The following is a 23,367-nucleotide window of genomic DNA, read 5'->3' as shown; positions in this document are numbered from 1 at the left end:
GAGCAGACAAGCGCTGGCTTCTCGCTCTACTGGGCCGTGGACACCCAGGAGTGGGGGCAGGGGGACTTCCCCAAGGTCACATAGAAAGGAGTGGCGGCTGGCCTTACACATCTGGCCTAAGGGGCCGCGGGGCAGCCTCGGTTTCCCCCACTCTCGGCTTCAAGTTTCTTGTGATTCGGTAAGGGTGGAGGAGGTCACGGGGCTGCACCCAGGCCCCAGAGCGCCAGGGGCGAGTGCACCGGAAGGCCCCGCCAGGACCAAGAAAGCCAGGCTGCTTCCCGGAAACTGCCTGCTGTCCTGGGAGCCTTTCCCCGGGAAACCAGGCTAGCCCGGGCCTGCGTGAGTGTGTGAGCGAGCGGGCGAATGAGTGAGGGAGTGTGTGTATGTGTGTGTGTTTCAGGGGGCGGGAAGAGTCAGTCCCCCTTCTCTCGCTCCCGCTGGGTGCCAGGAGCCTTCGGACCCCGGAGAACTCCGGGGAAAGGCCTTAAGAGTAGACCTCCGGCGGGGGACGGACCGACGCCGCGTCCCACTTCCCGCCAGCCGGGTCCCTCGGCGCCCGCCCCAACTTCTACAAGCAACTCCCGAGAGCGGGGCGGGGCGAGGGGGCGTGGCGGCCGCCGGGGGCGTGGCGTGGCGGCCGCCGGGGCGTGGCGGGGGCGTGGCGGGCGCCGGCGCGGGGCAGCGTGCGGGCGGCGGGGAGCCGCGGCGACACTCCCGGCTCCCGGCACCGGCACCGGCACCGCACAGGTGAGGGCGGGGCGGAGGTCGCGCGTCTGTGGGCGGGCTCCTGTGCTCCGCGTTCCCCTCACTCCAGGTGGGACTTTCGCCTAGCGCCCCCTTGGGCCGGCTGGTCGCCGTCCCTGCACGACTCCACGGTCCCAGGCGGCACTCACACGGGGGCCGTCCGAGTTTGTCCCAAGGCGCCCTCCGTGCCAGCGGGCTCAGGCGTCGTCGTCCTCCCTGCCCCGTGGTCACCCGGCTCAGGTTTAGGGGCAGCGCAGGGACAGCCTCCGCACCCCCGCCTGGGGTACGAGGGCCGCCCCCTGGACCTCACCCAGCCTGGGAGACTGCCAGGAGGAGGTGGCGCCTGCAGTGAGACCGGCATGGGCAAATGCCTGGTGGCTGGAACAGGATCCCATGTTTGGGAAACTCTGGGGACTGCGTGTGCGGGGGCAGGGAGGAGCAGAGAAGCTGTGAGAGACTGGGAGTGGGGCCGGGGCAGGGGCTGAGGCGGGGGAGATGTCTAGGACAAGAAGCTGAGAGCTATGGAGGGCCAGAGAAGGGGTGCTGGGGGAGAGGCCAAAGTGGAAACTGAGGGGTCAGCTGTGGCAGTTGGGCAGCCCCTCTCTGCTCTACTACTGCACTTGCTGGTTGTTTTAAGCCACCCTGGGGCAGCCCAGGAAAAAGTCTCTGTGGCAGGCAAAACTTCCTTGCCTGTCCAGACCAGGAAATACCAGAGTGGATGCCATGACAGGGTGTGGCCCAGGGGCCTGAGGGGCCTGAGGGGCCTGAGGGGCCTTGGAGAGGGTAGGGGAGACCTCAGTGACCCTGCCTGAGAGCAGTCTGGCGCAGCCAGAGGCCAGGAATGCAGGGAAGGAGCAGGTCTGGCTGCTGGTTAGATCGACATGGGGACGGGCAGCTGACTCACCTGGGCACGCCGAGACTAGCCAGTTTTGTCCTCACCCTGCCCCACAGGGAGCACCAAGGCTGCCTGAGGAGGTAGGAGGCTGGGCCCTGCTGGGAATTTGCTATGTGCCCTGAGGCAAGTCGCCTAGCCTTTCTTAACCACCTCGCTCAGGTGAGCCTGGTGGGACAGGGAGCCAGAGGCCTGGGTCTGAGCCCTGCACATGCTCTACAGATAGTGTCTTGACCCTCCGGTTCCTTCTTAGGCCTCAGTTTCTCCTTACGTACCTCATGTGCAGCCTACCACTAAACCTGGGTAGAGGGCGAGGGTAAGGAGACCATGCCCTTGACCAGAGCCGGGTGTGTTGGGGGTATGACGGGTTTGAGCAGGTATTACTCCTGCTGGGTCCCTCTCATGTTATGGCTTAGCACCTCCCCTCACCCCCAGACACACTCATGCCTGGTCTGCTCCCTGCTCTCACACCTTTGGTTGCCTCCAGGATGAAGCCCCAAGCTCCCTAGCCAAGGAGCAGGGCCCCATGGTCACCACCAGGCCAGATCCCCAACCTCATCTGCAGCCTTCCCCCCTCTGCCCACAACCTCACCAGCCATGCTTACTTCTGGCCTTTCCTCTGGGCAGTGTGCCTCAGTTTCCTAGGGGTAGACATCCCTTTGGGGCCACAGATCTGGAAGGGTCCTAGAGTCATGTCTGCCAGTCTGGGTCTGTAAGACACATCCTGAGGGGTCCAGGCCGCTTTGAGCGGAGGAGGGAGGCTGAGGACCAGGTCTCCACACCCAGAGCAGCTCCCCCTACCAGTTTGTCCTTTCTAGGGAGGGCTTAGTTTGAAAGCTCTGATCTAATCAGACCCCCATTTCATAGAGGAGGTGACAGAGGCCTAGAGAGGAGCAGGGCTCTGGCTAAGCTGGAGCATGACCAGGACTGAGCGGTGGGTAGAGGGTCAGCAGGGAGTCCTGTGGGAGCAGCTGAAGTGTGGACCACGGGTGCAGGCAGGTTGGTAGGAGGAGCCCTGCAGGGGGGAGAGGGGGTAGTCTGAGGTGGAGAGGGACAGAGAGCTCCGTGTCCTGGGTGCGGGGTGGCTGGGGTGGGTCCCAGGTCAGTGCGAGTGTGGGGGATACTTGGTATTCAGGACCTCCCAGCCTCGAGCTATTGACTGCAGGTCCGCACTCGCCGTGATCTGGTTCCTAGTCCACACCTCCTGTGCTGGCTGCACCCTCTTCCTCTACCTTTAGCCCGTGTCCTCACCTCTCAGTTCAGACCACGACTGACTGGCTGCCAACTGAGGATGGAAAAGTCACCCCCCAAAGGGCCTTTCCATTCTGTCCGTTTCTGGAGATAATGGGGCAGGGTCAGGCGGACCACACTTGCTGTACCCTGGCCCCTTGGCTGGGCTCTCCTGGTCTGCCTGAGTTGACCCGGAGCGACCTGCCCTGCTGCCCCAGGTCAGGGAGGGGGGTGCGTGGTTTACCGGGGCTGCTGCAGGGGCCCGCAGAGAGAGCAGGCCACGGCTGGGTGTCTAGCTGCTTCCCCTTCCTGCCTGTCCCTCCCAAGGCCTCGCCCTCCTGAAGCCGCGGCAGCAGGAAAGGTGGGGCAGGAATGCCTGGGCCTAGGGCCTTGGCCAGAGTTCTGAGGCATCCGTCCCACTGCCCCAAAGCCTGTTCCCTGGGAGCTGTAGATTTTGCCCGGGGCCTGGAATGCCCTCTGGTGCCCCTGGGGCTGGGTTGGGAGGGATGAGACCCCTTCCTCTTCGCCCTTTTGGGTCTGTGTGTGTTGCCTACCCATTCCAGCAGCTTTGATTGTATCTCCCACCCCACCCCACTCAGCTAACTGCGGAGCCTCAGGGTGTCAGAGCCAGGGAGAGGCAGTGCAAGGGTCTAGGGCTAAAAACCCTCCAACTCTCAACCCTGAGACATCTGGTCAGGTCATTTGGGCAGATGAACTTTGCTTGGTGAGGGCACCCAGCTCTGGTGGGAGAGGGCTGTGTCTGCTTGGAGGCTGGGGTGGGGGGGCGGGGGGTTGGAGCCCAGGCCCCTTGCTGCCCCTCCCTCTCATCAGAAAGCCACATTCCCAGGGGATCCCCTGCCTGCTTGGTGGGTACCTCACTCCAGGGTGGGAAGGTCAAAGACTCAAGCCCACCTGCCCACCCCTGCAGCCCTTCCCTCTTGCCTCCGGGCACAGTAGGGTCGGCGGGGTTGGGGGGCATGGAGGATCTAGCTGTCACCCACACTGACCTCACCCTCCCACTGCTCAGCACTGTCTCCTCTACAGCTGTCATCACGCCCGTCTCTGCAAGTCTGGCTTTGGGTCCTACCACTCCCTTGCCCTGAGATCCTCCATGGCTCCTCCCATGGCCATTTAGGCCACTCTTGGTGGGCCACCCTCGGAGCCTGGGCCCTCATGCCCATGATCCTTTGCTCTCATGGTGTCCCCACCTGCATGCTTTGTCCTCCTCTTTGCCTCTTTATTTCTTGCCTATCCATGATGGCTCCAGCAGGAGAGCACCTCCCTATTCCCCCAGACCTCTCCTTGCTTACATAGCCCTTTGGGTGACAGGGGGTCCTGAACCATGGCCTTGAGAAAAAGGCTGGGTTTCTCTGACAGTATGTCCTCGTTTCCAGAGACTCGGTGGAGAGGGAGTGAGGTCAGAGCACCATCAGATACTACTCTGAGCCCTTGGGAGCCATAGTGGATGTGTGAGCAAGGGAATGAGCAGGCCAGAACTGGGCTCAAAGAACACCTGCCTTTTTGGCTAAAAAGGGATGCTTCCCTGAGCAGTTCTGAGGCCTCTCTCCCGCTCAGTCAGGTCCCTGCAGCTGGGCCCAGGGGCAGAGCAGGGCAGGGGTCAGCGGCTAGTCCAGAAATTCCCCTTTGAGGCTGCCCGGGCCGATTGCTGACACCTGTTGTGGGCAGTCTCGGGCACACGAACAGAAGACGTGGCCCTGACCCAGCTCTCACTGGTGCCCTCACTCCAGCCTGTGCCCGGTTCACAGGTCCTGAGGGCAGCGCTCTAGCCATGTGCAGCCCGGAGGAGGAGGCCCTGCTGCGGCTGGAGGAGGTCTTCTCGGCTACCCTCGCCCGCATCAACAGCCTTGTCCTCCTGCCCCTGCTCGAAACCAGTGAGTCTCGGCTTGGCAGTGGCAAGGGTGGGGGACACAGGAAGCATCCTGGGGATCCGAGTCCTACCTTGTTAGACCTCCTGAGGCACAGCTTTCTGCACCTCAAACGGGAGTGGGGACACTTGGTGTCGGCATCTTCCAATGGGCCTGGGGCTCTGGCTCCAGCCGCTGGCTGCTCCCTTCTCCGAGGCGCCCCAGGGGTCGGGCCGTGAACCCCTAGCCTAGACCCAGCTGTGCACAGAGTCAGAATCCCACCTCTTCCAGGGCACGGGCCTGCTCTGCCTGGATTCGCATCCTGCTCTCACCCAGGGCATGACCCAGTTTGGGTCTCCCACTTGTGAAGTGACCTTGGTCAGGTGCCTTTCACTTGGGGGCTCTGTCCGAGCATCTGTGGGTGCCAGGGGACCACGGGATCCTATGGACCGCATATCCCAGACCTGAGAAAGCTCAGAGACTCGGGGCAGCTAGTGTACTTGGTGCCCCTGGGTCATGAGTGCTGACCCTGTTTCGTGGGGGGGTGGATATGTGCCCCACTCACTCCTCAAGGGTGCTGCCCTGCACTCCAGCCTGCCCGTCCCTGCTGAGCTCAAGGGGCCACGTCGGCTTCCTGGCCTGTCCCGGGGACCCTGAGGAGGCAGGACCCTGGCTGCAGCTCCCGGGCTGTGGGGTGCCGCGCCCCCCTCACATTGCGGTTGTGCCCCCCACCCCAGCCCCAGAGCCCTCGGACCCCCAGGGCAGAGAGTGCCTCCGGCTCTTGCAGCAGCTGCACCGGAGCTCCCAGCGGCTCTGGGAGGTGACGGAGGAGAGCCTGCACTCCCTGCGGGAGAGGCTGTGCCACCAGGACACCGTGGGTCTGGAGTCCCTGCTGTTGCTGCAACATGCAGAGCGCATCCTGCAGGTCCACGTGGAGTAAGACAGCGAGGAAGGCTGGGGCTGGGCCTGGGCGCCGCCGGGCACCAGGGCTCACCTGGGTCAGGCTTAGGCCAAGGTTTGAGTTTAGGCTGCGGTGGGGCTCAGCTGGGGTCGGCCTCAGGGGCTTGGGCCTCAGCCCGGCACCGGCTCAGACACCCCAGACCTGAGCGTTGGGGCCTCCCAGGGAAGAAAGACTGAGTTGGAATTGTCTGGTTGGGGCGGGGCTGCAGCCACTCAGTGAGCGGGATCGGGATCCGGGGACCCCGGCAGCGCAGGGGTCTGGGTGTGAAGCTGTGGGCGGGGCCTGCAGGCTGTCTTCTTTGCTGCCCGCAGGTACATCGAGTCCTACACTAGCTGCGTGGTGGTGCAGGCCTTTCAGAAGGCAGCAAAGAAGAGGAGGTGAGCTCAGGATGTTGCAGGGGCCCTCTGCGCGGGCGAGGGTGCCCGGGAGGGAAGGTTGCGGGAGTCCCAGCCCCAGAGCAGAGTGTCACAGCCCATGACTCATCCTGAGCGCTCCTGGGTCTAACAATTCCACACTGCTCTGCACTGGAAGAGAGGGAAGGAAGGCTGTGGGGGCCGTGAGCACAATCCAGATATCCACTGGCCAAGCTTGACCCTGGGAAGGAGAAGGGGGGGTGGTTATTGCCATGGACTCTCCAATAGGGCGGCTGTATTTCTCTGCTAGGAGAGCAGTTTGGGGTCTGGGACTGCTCCTGGGATCTGGGGGCTTAGCTGGGGCGCGGAGGGCGGGGTGGATGGCGGTGGGTTCGGGAATGGAGGAGGGGAGTGAAGGCGGTGTGTGGCCCTCCCTCCGCCCAGGGAGTTCTGGCGGGGCCAGCGGAAGGCCCTGTGGCAGCTGCTGCCGGGCGTGAGCTCCGAGGCCTCGGTGGGCACGGCGCTGGCCCAGGCCCTCCGCGAGCCACTGGCCCATCACGTGCAGCGGTATGTGCTCCTCCTGCTGAGCCTCGGGGACACGGCTGCAGAGGTAAGTAGCAGGGACACTGGGGGGCCGGGGGCCGCTCACTGGGCCTGTTGCTTGAAGCTGAAGGAGGAGGGAAATAGGGCCCCGGCTCCGGGGATTCTGCTAATTCAGGGACCCCGGTTTGAGAAGGACCTGGCCGCGCTTTGGGGACAGGGCCGTGTTCTGCAGGGTGGGGGGGTGGGGGAGGGTTTGACGGGGCCTGTCCTTGCCCTGGCCTGTCTGAGGTACCTGGCTGCGCCCTAGTGGGGCCGGCAGAGACCCAGGAGCAGATGGAGAGTCGTGTTACTGGGTGTGAGGACAGGTGGCCCAGGCCCAGGACCCTCCGGAAGCACCCTCCCGCTGGCCTCTGCCTGAAGGAGGGGCTGGCAAGGAGAAAGGGACAAACTTCAGCTTCGATCCAGACCTTCGGAGCAGCTGGGGCCCGGCCAGGGCTGGGGCAAGCATCACAGGGTCGGGGGGAGGTTCTGACAAGCTCTCCCCCCTTGCCCCCCACTCATGAGCTGCCCTGTGTCCCCACAGCCTCACCGCACTCGGGAGCTGGTGGTGCACGCAGCCACCCTCTTTGGGAACCTGCAGTCCTTCCTGAGGCAGGCACTGGACCAGGCCCTGGCCACGCAGGCTCTCTGGCACTCCCTGAGCAGCCGGCTGCGAGTGAGTTTGAGGCCTGACGGGCGGGGAGGGAAGGGGCCTGCCGGACTCTCCGTGCGTCCGCTTCCCCATCTGGGAGTGGGAGCGGTGGCCGAAGCAGGTGGCTGGGAGGGCCGTCTATCCAGCCCTGCTCAGACGCTCGTGGAGCACCTTCCCGGCCAGACGGTGAGCTGGCTCTGGGGAAGAGCAGTCAGAACTGACCCTCTGTCCTGGGATGCCACCAAACAATCCCATCCTCACATCACTGCCCCCGCTGGGGGGGAAAGCCCCCTGTGCCCTGGGAGGGCGTGACAGGACTGGGGCATAGTGTAGAGAATCAGGTGAACAGGCGAGGGGACAAGACTCGCCAGCGGGAGGCGGGGACTGCAGAGCCCCAGTGAGTGTTGTCGGGGGCTCGGCCGGGGGTGGGGCGGGCGGTGGGGAGGTGGGTGTCAAAGCAAAGCTTTAAGACAAATTGAGCTGCCCCTCCAGACCTTGGACCCTGGTGTCCATCGCTGAGCTGGGGGCCTCCAGGAGATGCTCAGATGCGGGGGGTGGGGGGCTGGTGCTCCCGGCAGAGGAGCGGGTACAGCCACCGGGATGGGGGTGCCTGAGCCCGTGCCTCCCTGCTCTGCTCCGCAGGATGTGCTCTGCACCCCTGCACGCCGACTCCTGCAGGACAGCCAGGACGTGCCCGTGACGGTCGCCCCGCTGCGGGCGGAGCGCGTGCTGCTCTTTGACGATGCCCTCGTCTTGCTGCAGGTTGGGGTGGGGCTGACCAGAGGTCCTGGGGCCGCAGTGGGGGCCTGGGGTCTGGCTGAGAAGGCAGTGGGAGGGAGACAGCTGGGAGCGAGAACTCGGGGCTCGTGGGGAGGGGATGGGGCCCGAGAGGCAGGCAGCGCTGGGGTTGGGGCAGCAGTGGACTCATCCCTGCAGGAGGGGCGCGCTGTTGGGCAAGGCTGCGCCAGGTGTGTCCCAGCCCCAGCCCTGGCCAGCCGGCATCCCTGCTAAACATACCTCGGGTTCCTCATCTGGAAAATGGGATGCTTGGGAGTGAGTTTCTCCTTCCGCGGATGCCGGACAACTCTTAGTTGTCTTCCTCACATAGGAGAGGAGCCCCGGATGGGAGGTCCTGGGTGGCTCTGGGTGGCTGAGGAGGGCTGGATGGGCAGGGCACACACGAGGCTTCTAGGGAAGAGCACCACTTAGAAGCAGTACCTGGGCTCGGGACATCAGCAAAGTCAGCGGGGAGCCAGGCCGGGGGTTTGGGATTGTTCCCTGGCCTGTAACCTTGACTGTGCCTAGTTCCCCCCAGACTCAGACTGTCTCTGTGATAGCCGCAGCACTGTCCTCTCTGTCTCCTCAGAATGTCAGTCTGGGACTCCCCTGCAGTCAGGGAGGCTGAGGCCTGGCAGGGAGGCTACTTGCCCAAACCTGTGTCTCCTGAAACCTGGTTTTGGGGTTCTGATTCAGTTTGAGTTGCCCTCCACTCCCGACTTCACGTTCTGCACTCCAGGTGCACTGATGAGATGCTGTCGCTTAAATGCGCTGCACCCTTTCCTGCCTCTGGGCCTTTACATGTCCTGTGCCAGGCCCACCCTTGTCCCTGCCTGTGTCTGCCATCCTCCTCCTGCCCTTTGGGCCTGGGCCTGGCGCCCCCTCCTCCTCCTGGAGGCAGTGACCGGCCTGCCTAGGCTGGGCAGGAGGTCTCTACACGAAATATTTTAGAGGAAGGGGTGTTCATCAGCTCTCAGAGCAGGGACGGCCTTTCAGGTAGAAGGAGCAGCGTGAGCAAAGGGTCAGATTGAGGGGGGTTGGGGGCAGGCTTGAGAAGGTGTGAGTGTGGCAGGGCCATGGCGCCTTGGTGTGGCAGGCACCAGGAGTGGGGACCTGTGAGCTGGGAGTGGTCTGTGTGGCCTCAGGGGTCCGGCTCAGCAGCGAGGTCTCCATCCCCCAGGCGGTAGGAGCCTAAGACAGGTTTCCAGCAGGGGCCGATGGTGTCCGGCTGCAGCCATGGTGGAGCAGGATGTGGGCGGCGGGGGAGGCTGCTCCCGGGTTCCCGGCCAGCCCTCAGATGGGAAGGGAGACAGAGGGGCTGCCCTGGAGATGGGGAGCAGGCTCAGTTCTGGGCATGTTGGACTGAGCGGCCAGGGGACACCCAGTGCTGTTGGCAGCAGGTTGGTGCCTGGGCCAGAGCAGTAGGGGAGTGTCTGGGCTGGGCCCTAGGTGACGCCGGTGCCCCATCTTCTTCCAGGGTCACAGTGTCCACACCTTTGATCTGAAGCTGGTGTGGGTGGATCCTGGGCAGGACGGGTGAGCAGCCCCCTCCAAAGACACTCGGGCCTTCTCTCCCTCCACCCTCATGAAACTGCCCACACCCCAGGGCTGGGGCCTCCCGAACACCCTCCTGGACAGAGCTGGGGCCTACTCGTCACCTCCATCTGTCTAGGTGCACGTTTCACCTCCTCACACCTGAGGAAGAGCTCTCCTTTTGCTCCAAGGCCCCCCAGGACCGGGTGAGTGTGGGTGAGCTGGGAATCGGGGCGGTGGGGTGAGAGGAGTGAGGAGGGGCGGGGGAGGGCACAGGTATACCACCCTGGAGGCCCCATGGGAGTGGCCAGGCCTCTGGGCTCATGGTCAGAGCGAGGCGCAGTGGTCAGCCTGGGGTGAGGCATCAGAATGCCACAGAGCACAGGGCATTTCTCCCTATGAAGCCAGGATCGAGGCCTGTGTGGGTCCCGGTGGTTCTCTCTGGCCCCTCTGGGCAGGTCCTGAAACTGCACACGGGGATCTCAGGTCTGGATGCAGGGCCCTAGGGAGCAGTGCGGGGCAGTTGGAGGTTCCGCCAAGTGCCAGAACAGGGTTGGGGTGGTGGAGGGGTACTGTCTGGAGCTACCCCACGAGGCTTCCCAGAGGGACCACCGGCACAGCAGTGACCTCTCCTCTGTCTCCCCTGTCCCCACCAGGTGGTCTGGCAGTGGAAAGTGACTCAGGCTGTGTGCCAGGCCCTGCGTGGGAAGAAGGACTTCCCTATGCTGGGGGCGGACCTGGAGCCTCCTGAGCCCCCTACCTGTCGCTGCATGGCATACACCTTCCGCGCCGAGGGCCGGCTCTGCCAGGCCACCTACGAGGGCGAGTGGTGTCGGGGCAGGCCCCATGGCAGGTGAGTGACTGGGGCTCCGGGCCCAGCAAGGCAGGGCTCTTCCTGGGGGTCTGAGGGGCAGACAGGACCTAATCACCTCCGGGCACCAACCAAAGGCTGTTCCTTCCCGCATTGGTCGGTCTACCCACAACGGTCTCCCAGTCTGTCTTCAGCCCCGTCGGACAGGACCGGGCCCATTGTAGGTCTGTGCCGTGTAGACTCTTGATGATGGTGATGAGCCCAGAGCACGTGGGAGAGACTTCAGGTCTGCAGTTGCTGTTCTTGGGAGGACGGAAGGATAATTCTCATGTCCATGTAGCACTAGCTGGTAGTGGAAATGGTTCGCAGACCTCCTATCTCCACCGGTCTTTACAAGAACACTCTGGGGGGAGTGTTCTCGCCCATTCTATAGGTGCAGAAACTGAGGCCAGAGACTGGCATGACTTGCCCAAGGCCTCAGGGCAGGTTCTAGGTCTGCGTGACCCCGCAAGCAGGAGGGCTTTGGAAGAACATGTGACTCCTCCCCCCGCCGCCCCCCCCCCCCCCATGCTATACAGCTGGGAAAGCCGAGGCCCAGAAAGCAGAAGGGCCTTGCCGAGGTGATGCTCACAAGCACGTTAGTTTCTGAGACCTTGCCTAGTTCAGAAAGGGCTTGAGGAAAAAATGAACAAAAAAACCCCAGAAAAAACGATGCTGCGTCAGAAGAGGGGAGGAGGATGCTAGAAACCACTGACTAGCATTTGACTTAAGCTTGAAGTTTAGCTCGGAGCTTTCTGTGGGTCAAGGGAAAAAGGGAACCTGGATGTTTCCAGAGCTCTCCCCGTGGGGTGTGGGGAGTGTGCTGGAAGCTGCTGGGGCAGTTGTGCCAGGAGTCAAGAAGAGCTGAGAGCCCCTGTGGGTCAGAGAAGAGGGCTGGCTGGGGGCAGAGAATCCAGTCCAAGGGGAACGTAGGCCTCCGAGAGAGTCCGCTCTGGAGGTCAGCCAGGGGGCCTGTGTGTGTTGAAGGGTGGGTCTGGTGGGCCTGATATGTGGACCGTGGACCTCGACTGTCTTCCAGAGGCACCCTGAAGTGGCCCGATGGCCGGAATCACGTGGGGAACTTTTGCCAGGGCCTGGAGCATGGGTAAAAGGCTGGGGCTGCTGTGGGAGTGGGTGGTGGGCAGGCGAGTGGCTTTCGCCCCCGCTGCCGTCACCAGCCTGGCCCCATCCTCGATTCCCAAACCTCAAGCAGGAACTTGAGGTCATTTGGTCCAGCTCCCCTTAGTGCACAAAAGGGAAAGCCCAGAGGAGGGGGCGGGCCGTGGAGGGAGTGGTCAGGGCCCCAAGGTGCTCCCAGGGTGCATGAAGGGCGGGGGGGGTGGGGCTGGCGTTCTGAGAGTGGCCCTTGGGAAGAAAGGACGCCTGAGCACCTGCGAGATTGTCCCCATTGTCCGAGAGGGCCCCTCGGAGGCAGGGACACTCCGGGGTGGCATGGAGGGGTGTCGTGGGATGTCTTGGGTCAAGGCGACGGCCCAGGTGCTGACTGCCCTCCCCGCACGCACACCGGCAGCTTCGGCATCCGCCTGGTGCCTCAGGGCCCCGAGGACAGGTTTGACTGTTACAAGTGCCACTGGCGGGAAGGCAGAATGTGTGGCTACGGCATCTGTGAGTAAGTGCCCCGTGGCCTGGTGGCAGGGCGGGCGCGTGGGGTGGCCACGTCCCCCGGGCTTCACCTCGGGGGGGCCGGGCCAGCTGTCGGTGGCCCTCTGCAGGTATGGCACTGATGAGGTGTACAAGGGCTACTTCCAGGCGGGCCTGCGGCACGGATTTGGGGTCCTCGCGAGCGCCCCGCGGGCCCCGCAGCCCTGCAAGTACACGGGCCACTGGGAGAGGGGCCAGCGGAGCGGGTACGGCGTCGAGGAGGACAGTGCCAGGTGAGCGCTCTGCCGCCGCCTGCAGGGTGAGGGCAGGCTCAGGGCTCAGAGCCCCTCAGAGCCGGGTGCCTCAGGGCACGGGGCCCGTCGTCAGCGGGTCCAGTCCATCTGTCCCCCCAGAGTCCCCCTGAAGCCCCTCACTTCCTGTCCACAACCTTGGTTGAGGCTGAGGTTTAGAATGAGGGGGCCCTGAGCCCCCTGACCGAGGAGCCTCCCCACACCCCTCTGGCCCCTCCTTGCGCTGTCTGGGAGGAGTTTCTGACCCCCCCTCCCCCCCCCATCTAGCCCCACGTAAGGCCCACAGCCCTTCCCAGCTCTCTGGGCTGTGAGACAAAGCCCAGGGCTCTCGGCCTGGCATTCGAGACTTCACCCCCTGCTGTGCTGCCCCTGCACCCCTCCAGCCTTCTAGACCACTGGATGCCCCCTCGTACCCGTCATATCGGTTGTAGGCTCCTACCTCCATGGCTTAGCACTCCATCTGCCCTTCCTGCCACCTCCCCCAGGAAGCCTGCCAGGATACGCTTCCCCAGGCAGGCTCCCTCCCTCCTCCACCCTCTCTTCCTCTTGGAGGTCCTCACTTCTCTCTCCCCGTGTGTGAGTTGAGTGGGTTCAGGTGATATCATTGCCCCTTACCTGCTCTCCACCCACCCCAACCGTGCCAGCAAAGCACACAGAAGTGCCCGGGAGTGATTCTGATCCCACTCTGGCTGCTCTCCAGGGGCGAGCGCTATATTGGCATGTGGCAGGCCGACCAGCGCCATGGCCCAGGGGTCATGGTCACCCAGGCTGGTGTCTGCTACCAGGGGACCTTCCAGGCGGACAAGATGGTGGTGAGTGGGGTGACCCGTGTGTGCCCTGAGCTACCCTCTCCCTGCCCTGGGGCTGAATTCTGGAGCCCCCCCGCTGCTCTCAGGGCCCCGACGCTGAGCAGAGGCTGGGCAGGGGTGGATGGGGCAGGAAGCTGGGTTCCTAGGTGCTAGAAGGAGCCAGAACCTCAGCAGGAATGCAGATCTGCCAGCCACCGACCCTGGCCTTGGCCCTCCCAGCCTCAGTTTCCCCATCAGCAACTCAAGTTCACTACTTACTGTAAACATTCAGGGAAATTAGCAAGAATGAAGTGCATGGTAACAATGATGCCTGCAGCCTCTGCAGTGGACATTTATAGACCCCTGACTGGAGGCCTGGCTCCGGGCTCAGCCTCCCGGCACGATCTTGGCATCCTCCCAGTAACCCTGCGGATCATGTCACTGTCCCCAGCGTATGAATGACATACGTGAGGCTCGGGTCAGAGACCCTGCCTGGTGTCACATTCTATTGAGTGGCAGGGCTGAGACTCACCCCCAGGTCCCCTGAGCCCAGGCGCACCAGCACCTGCCTCCTACCTCACCCACACCCGGCCAGATGCTTCGGCACATAGTAGGACTCTGGCCTGGGAACTGTTACTGTTATTACGGCTTGTACATTGGCTTATGCTCCACTTTGTTCTGGAAAGGACTGAAGGAGGAAGAAAAGATAAGAACAGACACAGAATAAATTCAAGTAGGACACAAATTATATCCCATTGGGCCCTGAGCTTCCTGGCAACCAATGCAACAAGGGAGCGTGGTCAGTTCTGTCGCCAAGGATCAGTGACAGGGAAGTGGGGATGGCTGAGGAGAAGCTCAGCACTTCTTGAACCATAGGTGGGGAAGGAAGGGCCCCCAGGAGGCTTCCTGAGAGAGGCTGCTGGGGAGAAGGAGCGAGGTCCCAGGGAGTCCTTCGGGGTAACCCAGGGATGAGGTCCATGGGGCTGGTGCTCAGTGCTCAGCAGGCCAAGGGCTGGCATCCCACCTTGGCACAGTGCTGGGAGGTGTGACAGGGCTCAGGACTGTTCTGCCCCTGGGTTGATGCGTACCTCCTGCCTTCCTGCCGTCCCCTCCCCACCCCCAGTCTCCTGGCCCTTCCCCTGCTTCTACTCAGGCTTCCTTCCCTAGGGCCCCGGGATCCTCCTCTCTGAAGATGACTCCTTGTATGAGGGCACCTTCACCAGGGACCTGACCCTTGTGGGGAAGGTGAGGACCACCGAGACCCACTGCACTCCCGCCGAGGCCTTGGGTGGAGCCTATAATCTCCCCGCTTGGACCCAGGACTGAGGGTGTGGGCAGTGGGTGGGAAAGGTAGGGGAGGGCCTCTCCCATCTCCATGGCGTCCAGAGGGTGGGCGCCATGATCCCTCCTGCTGTGGAGTGGGGATTCGATCCTGGTGGGAGGCAAGAGGGGCAGGTGGACTTGCCGTGGGTGCACAGGGTGCTCATGGCCGGGCTGTGACTCCCGACAGGGCCCTAGGTGCCTTGGATAGGGGCCCCTGGAGTGACTGTCCTTCAGCATGGTCCTGCCCAGCTGACGCAGCAGAAGGCAGTTGGGTCCTGCTTGGGCTTTTGGAAATGTGGGGGCTGTTTCATTCACCTAATGACTGGGGGGCACTGTGGCATCTAAAGGGGGGGAGGCCAGGAGTGCTCGGAACGGGACAGGCCATGCAGCGGGAGCTGCCCCTCCCAGGGCCAGCATACTTCATGCCTTTCCTAGGCCTCTTCCTACTTCTGGACTTAACCCCCCCCCCCCCCACCAATTCCCACAGCAATGGTTCTCCTGCTCTGACCTGAGGGTCCCTTCCCCTTCCCCTCCCAGTCTCCCACCTCTGAGCTGAGCCCCTGGGCCGTTGGCACAGCTCTTGGTCGGGGGCTCCTGCAGGATTATGAGCCCCTCGAATGGATGGTGGGAAGGCGACCTATCAGTCCCTAGCCTCCGTGACCCAGGATGGACAGGCACGAGGCCTGTCCTGATTGGGGGGAAGGGCAGCTGGACAGACAGACAGACAGACAGGTGTCCCTGCTTCCCTTCCCTGGTTTGCAGGGCAAGGTCACCTTCCCCAATGGCTTCACCCTGGAGGGCTCTTTTAGCAGCGGGGCAGGGAAAGGACTGCATACCCAGGGTGTGCTGGACACAGCTGCCTTCCCACCAGATCCAAGCAGCACCCGTAAGAGGTAAGAGCCTGGCTGGCCGCCTGGCCTGTGCATTCCGGAGTGAGTGTGTGTGTGTGTGTGTTTGTGTGTGTGTTTCCACCCCAGGGATGCAGGCCTCATCAGGGAAGCTTTTCTGTATTTCCTCTTAGCTCTTTGGAGAGTTCAGAGAGCTCAGGTCACACAGCCCTCAAGTCAGGGACTCTTAGGATCAATGGCTGTGGCATAACTTCACACACTACAAAACCAGAGAAAAATATTATGCAGAGGCTTTGCTTAGACCCTGCTTTATTTCTGGGAAGGGTACACGACAGTTTGTAAAAACAACACAAATAAACAAGAATAAAAGGGAGAATAAAAGTATGAGTTGAGGGGCGCCTGGGTGGCTCAGTCGTTAAGCATCTGCCTTCGGCTCAGGTCATGATCTCAGGGTCCTGGGATCAAGCCCCGCATCGGGCTCCCTGCTCAGCGGGGAGCCTGCTTCTCCCTCTCCCACTCCCTCTGCTTGTGTTCCCTCTCTCGCTGTGTCTCTCTCTGTCAAATAAAATCTTTAAAAAAAAAAAAAGTATGAGTTGAACTTAAAGGAAAGGAAGGGACAAATAAGTCCTATAATGGTTATGACTGAGCATGAACCTAGCTCTGAGTTCCCTGGCAGCCAGGGTGAAGAAGGAAACTTGCAAAGTGGACTCATTGTTGCTATCATGGGGTCTTTGAGAAGGGGATTGACTTCTTCCCCATGGGGACAGCGTTCTTCCTTGGAAAACTATAGTTCAAGTGGTGACTTTTACCATGTCTGTTGAGGTGCGGGTGGTAGTTCTAATGGTCCCAGGCGGCATTTCAGTTGGGGGGAGGGAGTAGAGTTGATTACTAGAGCCTTCATCCTTGCATGCTTCTCCCTGACAGCAGGAGCTGGGAGTAGACAGCAAACCCCAGAGGTGTGGCCAAGCCTGGGTGGGGTGCAGGTGTAGGAAAATCTGTGAACGTGGCGTGGGAGGGCGGGGCTCCCTTAGGCACACACGTGGCCAGACCCCCAGGCCTGCTGGCCAAGACAGGATCAAGCTCAGAAAGGAGCCAGGTGTGGTGGGAGGATCCTGGATTCTGGGCCCTGTTCTCTCTTAGGCCAAGAACCTGCTGTCTGGACTTGGCCTCCAGCTCTCCAGATCTTTCTGTCTCCTTTCCAGGGCTCTGTGTGTCCCTTTCTTCTCCACTGTGGAGTAGATTCTCTCTGTCCCTCTCTCTGCCTCTGCTTTCTTCTGGAGCCTTGGAGGTCAGCGCCCCCCAGTCCACCCACCCTTCCTGGGCCCTGACTCGGGGCCAGGTGGGACGTCCCCATCTCTCCAAGGGCCTGGACTGGGGTCCTCACCACAGCCCCATCCCTACCTCCCACCACTACGCGCCCCCCCCGCCCCCGCCTCTATCGCAGGCAGCTAGGTGTGGGCGCCTTCCCCGTGGAGAGCCACTGGCAGGGTGTCTATGGCCCCTTCCGGGACTTCGTTAGTGCTGGCTGCCCTGGGGACGAGCAGGAGGCCCTGCTGGGCTTCCACGTGCAGAACTCGAGGGAGCTGCGCAAGTCCCAGGAGTACCTGTGCTGCGAGAGGTAGGCGCAGACACGCGCAGACGCATACCCGTGGGGGCATCCAGAGGGCCAGGGCGGGGGTTCGTGGGGCTCCGAGTGAGCTGGGGAGGAAGGCTTCCTGGAGGGGGCGGGCCGGGGCCCAGGTGTGGGTGAGAGACGCGTGTGCCTGGTCCCCCAGGACCCAGCCCGAGCCCTGTGCGGACAGAATGGAAGGCATCCTAGATGAGCTACTGCTGCACCGGGAGCCCAGGGCCCTGCGGGAGTGCCTCAGGAAGGTGAGGGCCCTAGGGTAGGCGGTGTGGGCGGAGGGGGGCCTTCTCACTGCCCCCGGTGCTGACCGCTTCTCCTCAGAGGGCCTCAGTGCTCCCATCTATGAAATGGGAGCAGCCTTGGGAGCCTCGCTGGGGCGTGCTGTGCTCCAGCTCCTGGCCCCGAACTCCTCTCTGTTGCCTTTGCACCTGCCAGGCTCTGAGCAACTCGCTGCACCCCTTGGGAAAGCTACTCCGGACGCTGATGCTGACCTTCCAGGCCACGTATGCGGGCATCGGGGCCAACAAGCACCTGCAGGCACTGGCCCAGGAGGAGGTGAAGCAGCACGCCCGGGAACTCTGGGCTGCCTACAGGTGAGCGGGGTGGCACATGGGGACAGCCGCAGCCCTCTCTGTGACGGCAGGCAGGTAGGGCTCTGTCCTTGCCCGACGTCAGGTGCTCTGCCTAGCGCCCTGGGCGGGAATGGCGCCTCCGGACTGAGAAAGAACCAGAGAGTGGGTCGGTCAGTGTCCCGCTGGTGAGCAAAGGGGTTAGAAGGTAGGAGGTTATAGCCAGGACTGCCTGTAGCCAGAGTCCAGGCCTCGACCAGGCCCTGGGCTGACCCCTGACCCCAGGAGACCTCTCAGCCTCCGCAGGCTGAGCCTGACTCTGGACTCAGACCCCCTCCAGTCCCGGCCGAGCCGAGGCCCCATCTAACATTACAAGTGGGGGCCCCAGATGTTGCAGTTCTAGCACTCTCGGGCTGAGGTCCTGTGCTCCCAGCTTCCTAACTACAGAGGTCTGGGAGGCTGGGCTCCTCATGCTCCATGGCTCTGGAGGGTGGAGCCCGCCGCCCTGGTCTTTGGTGACTCGGGTTCTGGGGGAGGTGGCAGCTACACAGTCTGTCTTATCGGTTTGCAGGGGTCTGCTGCAGGTGGCCTTACAGCGCAAGGGCCAAGCTCCAGAGGAGGACGAAGATACAGAGACAAGGTGACCGCTCCCATGGGGTCTGCAGGGTCCCCACCCTGGGGGCAGCCAGGCTCAGGACCACCTTCGCTCCTGGAGCCTCCCTTGGGGGATAGCGGTACTTCCGGGAAAGTGTTGGGGGCTCATGCTACTGACCAAGCATTGTTTGTTGACCATTTGAGGATCAGAATGACCCATGACCTCTTCCTTGGGTCACCTGGGCAGGGGCGCTGCCACCAGGTGCATCTTTTATTTTATTTTTTTTTAAAGATTTTTTATTTATTTGAGAGAGAGAGAGTGAGCCAGAGAGAGAGAGCACAAGTGGAGGGGAGGGGCAGAGGGAGAAGTGGACTCCCCACTGAGCAGGGAGCCCGACACGGGGCTCGATCCCAGGACTCTGGGATCATGACCTGAGCCGAAGGCAGACGCTTAACCGACTGAGCCACCCAGGCGCCCCACCAGGTGCATCTTTGTTGTAAAGGCGCCATCCCAGCCTCCTCTCTCAGGTGTGCAGAAGGTGAGCCTCTCTCAGGGCCTGGCAGGGGCTGAGCCTGAGGCCACACAGAGCGGGAGTTAAAGTGCATCATTAAATCTGTCTCCTCTGTCCCCCAAGACCAAACCTTACAGTTTGCCTTCAGATTTCAGGCCCAGAGATTGCGATCAGGGAGGCCTGTCTCCACATTGCAGGAGACGTGGGAGATAGGGTTAGATGTTAGGTAGAACTCTCCCCCTGGAGTCCTAGGAAGCCCAGGAAATGAGGAGGCAGCACTGGACCAGCCTGACATGGCTGCTGAGTGCTTTGCTGCAAGTCCCTTGTCTATCCGGGGCCTTGGTTTTGCTTTCAATCACATGGGGATCCAATCCTGCCCCAGAGTTCATAGTGGTTCTCAGCGTCTAACAAGAGGATCAGGGGGCCACGGATTTCAACCGAGGGAGTGAATGACTGAGAACAGGCTTCGGAAGCGTTTTCTAGAGGATGGAGGAGGCAGGGACGCTTTTTGCTGTGGGACAAGGAGCTCTATGGGCTTTTTGAGGGGCAGCCCAAGCAGGGATCCCTCCCCCCTGGGCCCCACCCTGCTCGCCCCCCAACCTGTCCTGACTACTGTCACTCAGGGACCTGCAGGTGCATGGCCTGGTGCTGCCCCTTATGCTGCCCAGCTTCTACTCAGAACTCTTCACTCTCTACCTGCTGCTTCATGAGACGGAGGACAGTCTCTACAGCCAAGGCATTGCCAACCTGAGCCTCTTCCCTGACACCAAGCTGCTCGAGTTCCTGGACGTGCAGAAGTAAGCCTTCCCTCCTTGCCGTGTTTGCCAGGGCCCGTGTGCACAGAGGGTACACACGGAGTTCAGTGGTCTTTGGTAGAAAAGGGGATGGTGTTCATTGGCTCACGTATCCACAGAGTTCTAGGATTATGCTGGTGTGGCTAGCTTCAGGCATGGCTGGATCTAACTGCTTAATTGCGTAGTAAGGGAAGCAACTTCTCTTTCTCTCTTGATGTATCTCTGGCTCCCATTTATGGTGCCAAACATGGTACCAGCCACTCAAAGTTTATACTCTACCAGCTCCGTCCCGCACTGTGCCCCAGGGAGCTGGTGTCCCCTTCCTAACAGCTCTGGCTGAAGTCCCTCACTGGCTTGGCTTGGGTCTTGAGCCTGCCCCTAGATGTTGGCTGTGGCCCACATTGGCCAGTCTACCTCAACATCTACTACTGGGGCTGGGGCGAGGTGTCCTGCTTCCAGCAACTGGACTGAGAGTGGGGGAGGGGAGGTCCTCAAGGGGAAACTGAGGACTGTTCTGGGAGCAGGTCCCTTTTACCCTCAGTTGCTAAAACATCCTTTCTCCTCAGTGCCCCTTCTGATCCACTGATGCTACAAGTCACCACCTGCCCGATGGAGGGCATGGGTGCTCTCTCTGCCCCACACCCAGTCTCCCTTGTCACACAGCCATGATGCTTCCCACCCGCCTGCTCTGAAACCCCGTTTCCCCTTCCATCGTGAATGTCTCCTGCAACTGACTAGTCACCAGCCCAGAGACCTGGGTGCCAACAGCTTCCCAAGTGTCCCCTCCTCCCCACCCCCTCCTGCTGCCTCCTCCATGCTGGCCTCCCTGCTCCATTGTCTCCCCAGGTCCCTGCCCTGTGCTGCATCGCATGGCACCCATGTCCCTCCCCGTTCACCAGCCTGCCCCAGCTCATCAAGCCTCCAGAACAGTCTCTTCTGCTGTCATTCTCTGGCCCAACCCCCGGGACTTTGCTCACAGGGTCCCTTGGCCTGCAGCGCTGCCCCTCACCCCTATCCAAGTTTTGGGGCACTGTCTTCTCCAGGACTCTTCCCAGCCTCCCCTTGCCCTGTGGACCATCGTGGACCCGGAGGCCATCTCCTGAGCTCAGCCCTGCTGGGGGACACGGTGTACAGGGAATTTGCCCTCTGACCTCAGACCCTGTCCCCTCCTCCTGGTAAAGGTTCTGTGTCACACTTGTTTCATTTCAGGCACCTGTGGCCCCTCAAGGACCTCACGCTGACAACCAATCAGGTGAGAAGGTGGGTCCGTTACCTGCCCCAGGTAGGGGGAGGCCTGAGCCTTGAGCGGGGCCCCCAGAGTCTGTTCAGCCTTCTGAGCGGTGCTCCGCCTCCCTGCTACGGAGGGGCCTGGGCAGCACTGGCCAGCAGGTGTGGGGGGAGACACCGGCTTCCCGGGTTGTTCTGATCTCCCGTGTGGGGGAGGGGGCCGTTGCTGGCCCACCATGAGCAGGTGCAGACCCAGGCTCCACCCCGCTTCCTGGCTATGCAGCATGGGCGGGATACTTATCTCGGAGCCTCAGTTCCCCCCACGGATGAGAGTACCGGCCGCTGAGGCGTTGGTGCCCCCTCATGGGAGGGTCGGGAGGGGGCGGGGGGCCGCTCCACACGAGGTGGTGGCTCTCAAGGTGGGCGTGCTGGGCCAGCAGCATCTGGGAAGCCTTTAGAAAAGCAGATTCTTGGCCCCCCCCCAACCCCAGACATAATGAGTCAAACTCAGAGAGCGGACCTGGACTCTGTGTTTCAACAAGTCCTTGGGTTAGAGTGCCGCTGACGTGGGAACCCACCCCCTGTGGTACCCAGTGGCCATTGGGATCGTTATCTTCCTTCCCAACCTCCCGGAGACCATTATCCCACTTTACAGTTGAGTAAACTGAGGCTCACGGTGGAGCTGTGACTTGCCCTGGGTCACTCGGGGCTGGGCTCTCCTGGAGCCAGTGATGGGGAATGGTGGGTGGCAAGAGCTCTGGCCCTGGGAGGGAGGCGGTGACAGGGCTGGGGGGACCATGGCCTCATCCATCTGTTCCCCTCCCCCCCCAACGGCAGAGACTCTCCCTGGTCAGGAACAAGTGCTTCCTGTCAGCCACTGAGTGTCTGCAGAAGATCATGTGAGTCCATGCCCTGGGCAGGGTGGGGGGCGGGGGGCAGGAGTGTGGGGGCCCCTGGTTGGGGCTGAACCCGAGGGCCTTGATCTGGAGCCCGCCGCCCTGCTGCAGCACCACGGTGGACCCCCGGGAGAAGCTGGAGGTGCTGGAGAGGACATACGGGGAAATTGAGGCCACCGTGTCGCGTGTGCTGGGCCGGGAGCACAAGCTGCCCATGGACGACCTGCTGCCGCTGCTCATCTATGTGGTGTCACGTGCCCGGTGAGCCCCAGCTGGGCCGGGGGCTGGGGGTGGGCTGCGGGAGGACATCACCTCCCATCCTGCCCTGACCCCCAGCCCAGACCCGCTCGGAGGTCTTTGAACATTGGGGTTTATGGACACAGCTTTTCTTGGTATGGAGCGGGGGTCTGAGGCCCAGAGAGGCCCCACCTAGGGTCCCGTGGGGGCCAGGAGCAGAGCGGGGACCACAGCCCAGGTGTCCATCCACCCAGGCCAGGGCTCCTTCCCCGGCTGCTTGGTGCCTGTCCCTGATGGGCCCCCTTCTCCCTCTCACTGTGGGGGTGGGCGTTCTCCAGAATCCAGCACCTGGGAGCCGAGATCCACCTGATCCGCGACATGATGGACCCCATCCACACAGGAGGCCTATGTGACTTCCTGCTTACGGCCCTGGAGGTGAGGGACAGAGGTGGTGGACGGAGGCAGAAACACCCTGGCCAGTGGGGCAGACGCCTTCCCTGCCCTGGACCCCAAATTCACTGCTCGTATGTCCTTCTGTGGGCGGGACCCCACAGAGTCCCTGGCCCTGCCCTTGCTAAAGGAAGGGGCTGGAGAAGGGCCCCCAGCATGTTCCAGGGACATGCCCATGCATCCCTGGGCATAACAGGAGAGGGGAGGCCCCCCTTCCTTGCAGACTGTAGCTGAGGCTGAGTTGGAGATGGGTCGGGGTGGTCCCAGGCCGGGGAGACGGGTGCCCCCTGGGTATTGGTGTGTCTTTGCATGGGGCCGGGGGAGCTGCCCCTCAGCCTCGCCTCTTTCCCGCCAGTCCTGTTACGAGCACATCCAGAAGGAAGACATGAGGCTGCACCGCTTTGCTGGTCGCTGGGACTCCAGGGAGCCCTGGTAGCTCGGCCGCCCCGGGCCCACTGCAGAGTGGAGAGGGGCCGCCACCGATTTCCCCGGGGAACAAGCATGGCCCGGCCTGGCCCTCGCTGCCCACAGAGCAGACGACAGTCTGGGGCCCTGGAGGTGGCTCTCGGAGGAGATGAGCAGTTCAGTGTCTCCCAGGGAGACGAGGCTGCCGCCCTGAGCGCAGCCCACTGTGACCCTGGAGCCCTCCCCCTGCCACTCGGTCAGTCTCGGACCACCTCCTTGACCTGCCTTGGCTCACGGGCTTTTTTGCCGCCTGACCCCGCCCAGGCCTCAGCGTTGCTGTCTGTATCCCAGTGGCTTAGATGGTCCGTGACGGACCTTCCACCCATCTTGCTGGATTCTGGAGTCCTTCTGTAAGTCTGCCATTATTCAGCTGGGCTGAAATCCTCACATCATCGTCGGTGTTGTTCCCTGTTTCTCCACTCTCGGTCAGAGGCTCCAAGTGGCTAGTGACCGCTCTGTGTGGTGGAACTCTTGTCCACGAGCGGCCTCTTGGGGACCTTCCTCCTTCCCCCTTCCGGGGCTGAGCTGGCCTCTCAGGGAGGCAAGGCTGAACAGACTCCCGGGCCACCTGACCTGCTGGATGGCCTCGGGCCAGGCCTTTCCCCTTGGTGGTATGCGATCGAGCAGGGGCTTGGAAGTCTCTGCCGGCCCGTGTAGCTGTGGGGTACATGTTGGCGCCGGAGCA

At 62.4% G+C, this 23,367-nt stretch overlaps 1 protein-coding gene across 7 annotated transcripts; it reads left to right on the top strand.

Annotated features, from left to right (window-relative positions):
- Window positions 1-659: 659 nt before the first annotated feature.
- On the top strand, window positions 660-23,069 carry ALS2CL (ALS2 C-terminal like). Of its 7 annotated transcripts, none has more exons than XR_004076972.2 (26): window positions 660-747; window positions 4,633-4,758; window positions 5,469-5,667; window positions 6,004-6,069; window positions 6,490-6,655; window positions 7,172-7,303; window positions 7,922-8,041; window positions 9,534-9,592; window positions 9,729-9,795; window positions 10,246-10,442; window positions 11,479-11,544; window positions 11,971-12,069; window positions 12,173-12,334; window positions 13,053-13,164; window positions 14,308-14,385; window positions 15,226-15,356; window positions 16,756-16,929; window positions 17,087-17,183; window positions 17,374-17,531; window positions 18,079-18,147; window positions 19,237-19,410; window positions 20,617-20,667; window positions 21,472-21,533; window positions 21,642-21,791; window positions 22,106-22,202; window positions 22,573-23,069. XR_004076972.2 is itself a non-coding variant. In XM_006737282.3 (26 exons), the coding sequence occupies exons 2-26, from the start codon at window positions 4,656-4,658 to the stop codon at window positions 22,651-22,653; spliced, it is 2,862 nt and encodes a 953-aa protein (XP_006737345.1). In that variant the 5' UTR covers window positions 660-747; window positions 4,633-4,655; the 3' UTR covers window positions 22,654-23,069. The 7 variants fall into 7 exon arrangements, 6 of the variants coding, with proteins under 6 accessions (XP_006737345.1, XP_030888166.1, XP_081657190.1 ...); XM_006737282.3 differs by having other exon boundaries at window positions 20,617-20,659; XM_081801049.1 differs by lacking the exon at window positions 660-747 and adding an exon at window positions 1,696-1,719 and having other exon boundaries at window positions 20,617-20,659.
- Window positions 23,070-23,367: the final 298 nt, after the last annotated feature.

This window comes from Leptonychotes weddellii, chromosome 1, assembly GCF_054177405.1.
Source record: "Leptonychotes weddellii isolate Sample4059 chromosome 1, ASM5417740v2, whole genome shotgun sequence".
Taxonomy (NCBI): Eukaryota; Metazoa; Chordata; class Mammalia; order Carnivora; family Phocidae; genus Leptonychotes; species Leptonychotes weddellii.
Note: the sequence above shows the minus strand (reverse complement) of the source record. Positions and strands in the feature narration are given on the sequence as shown.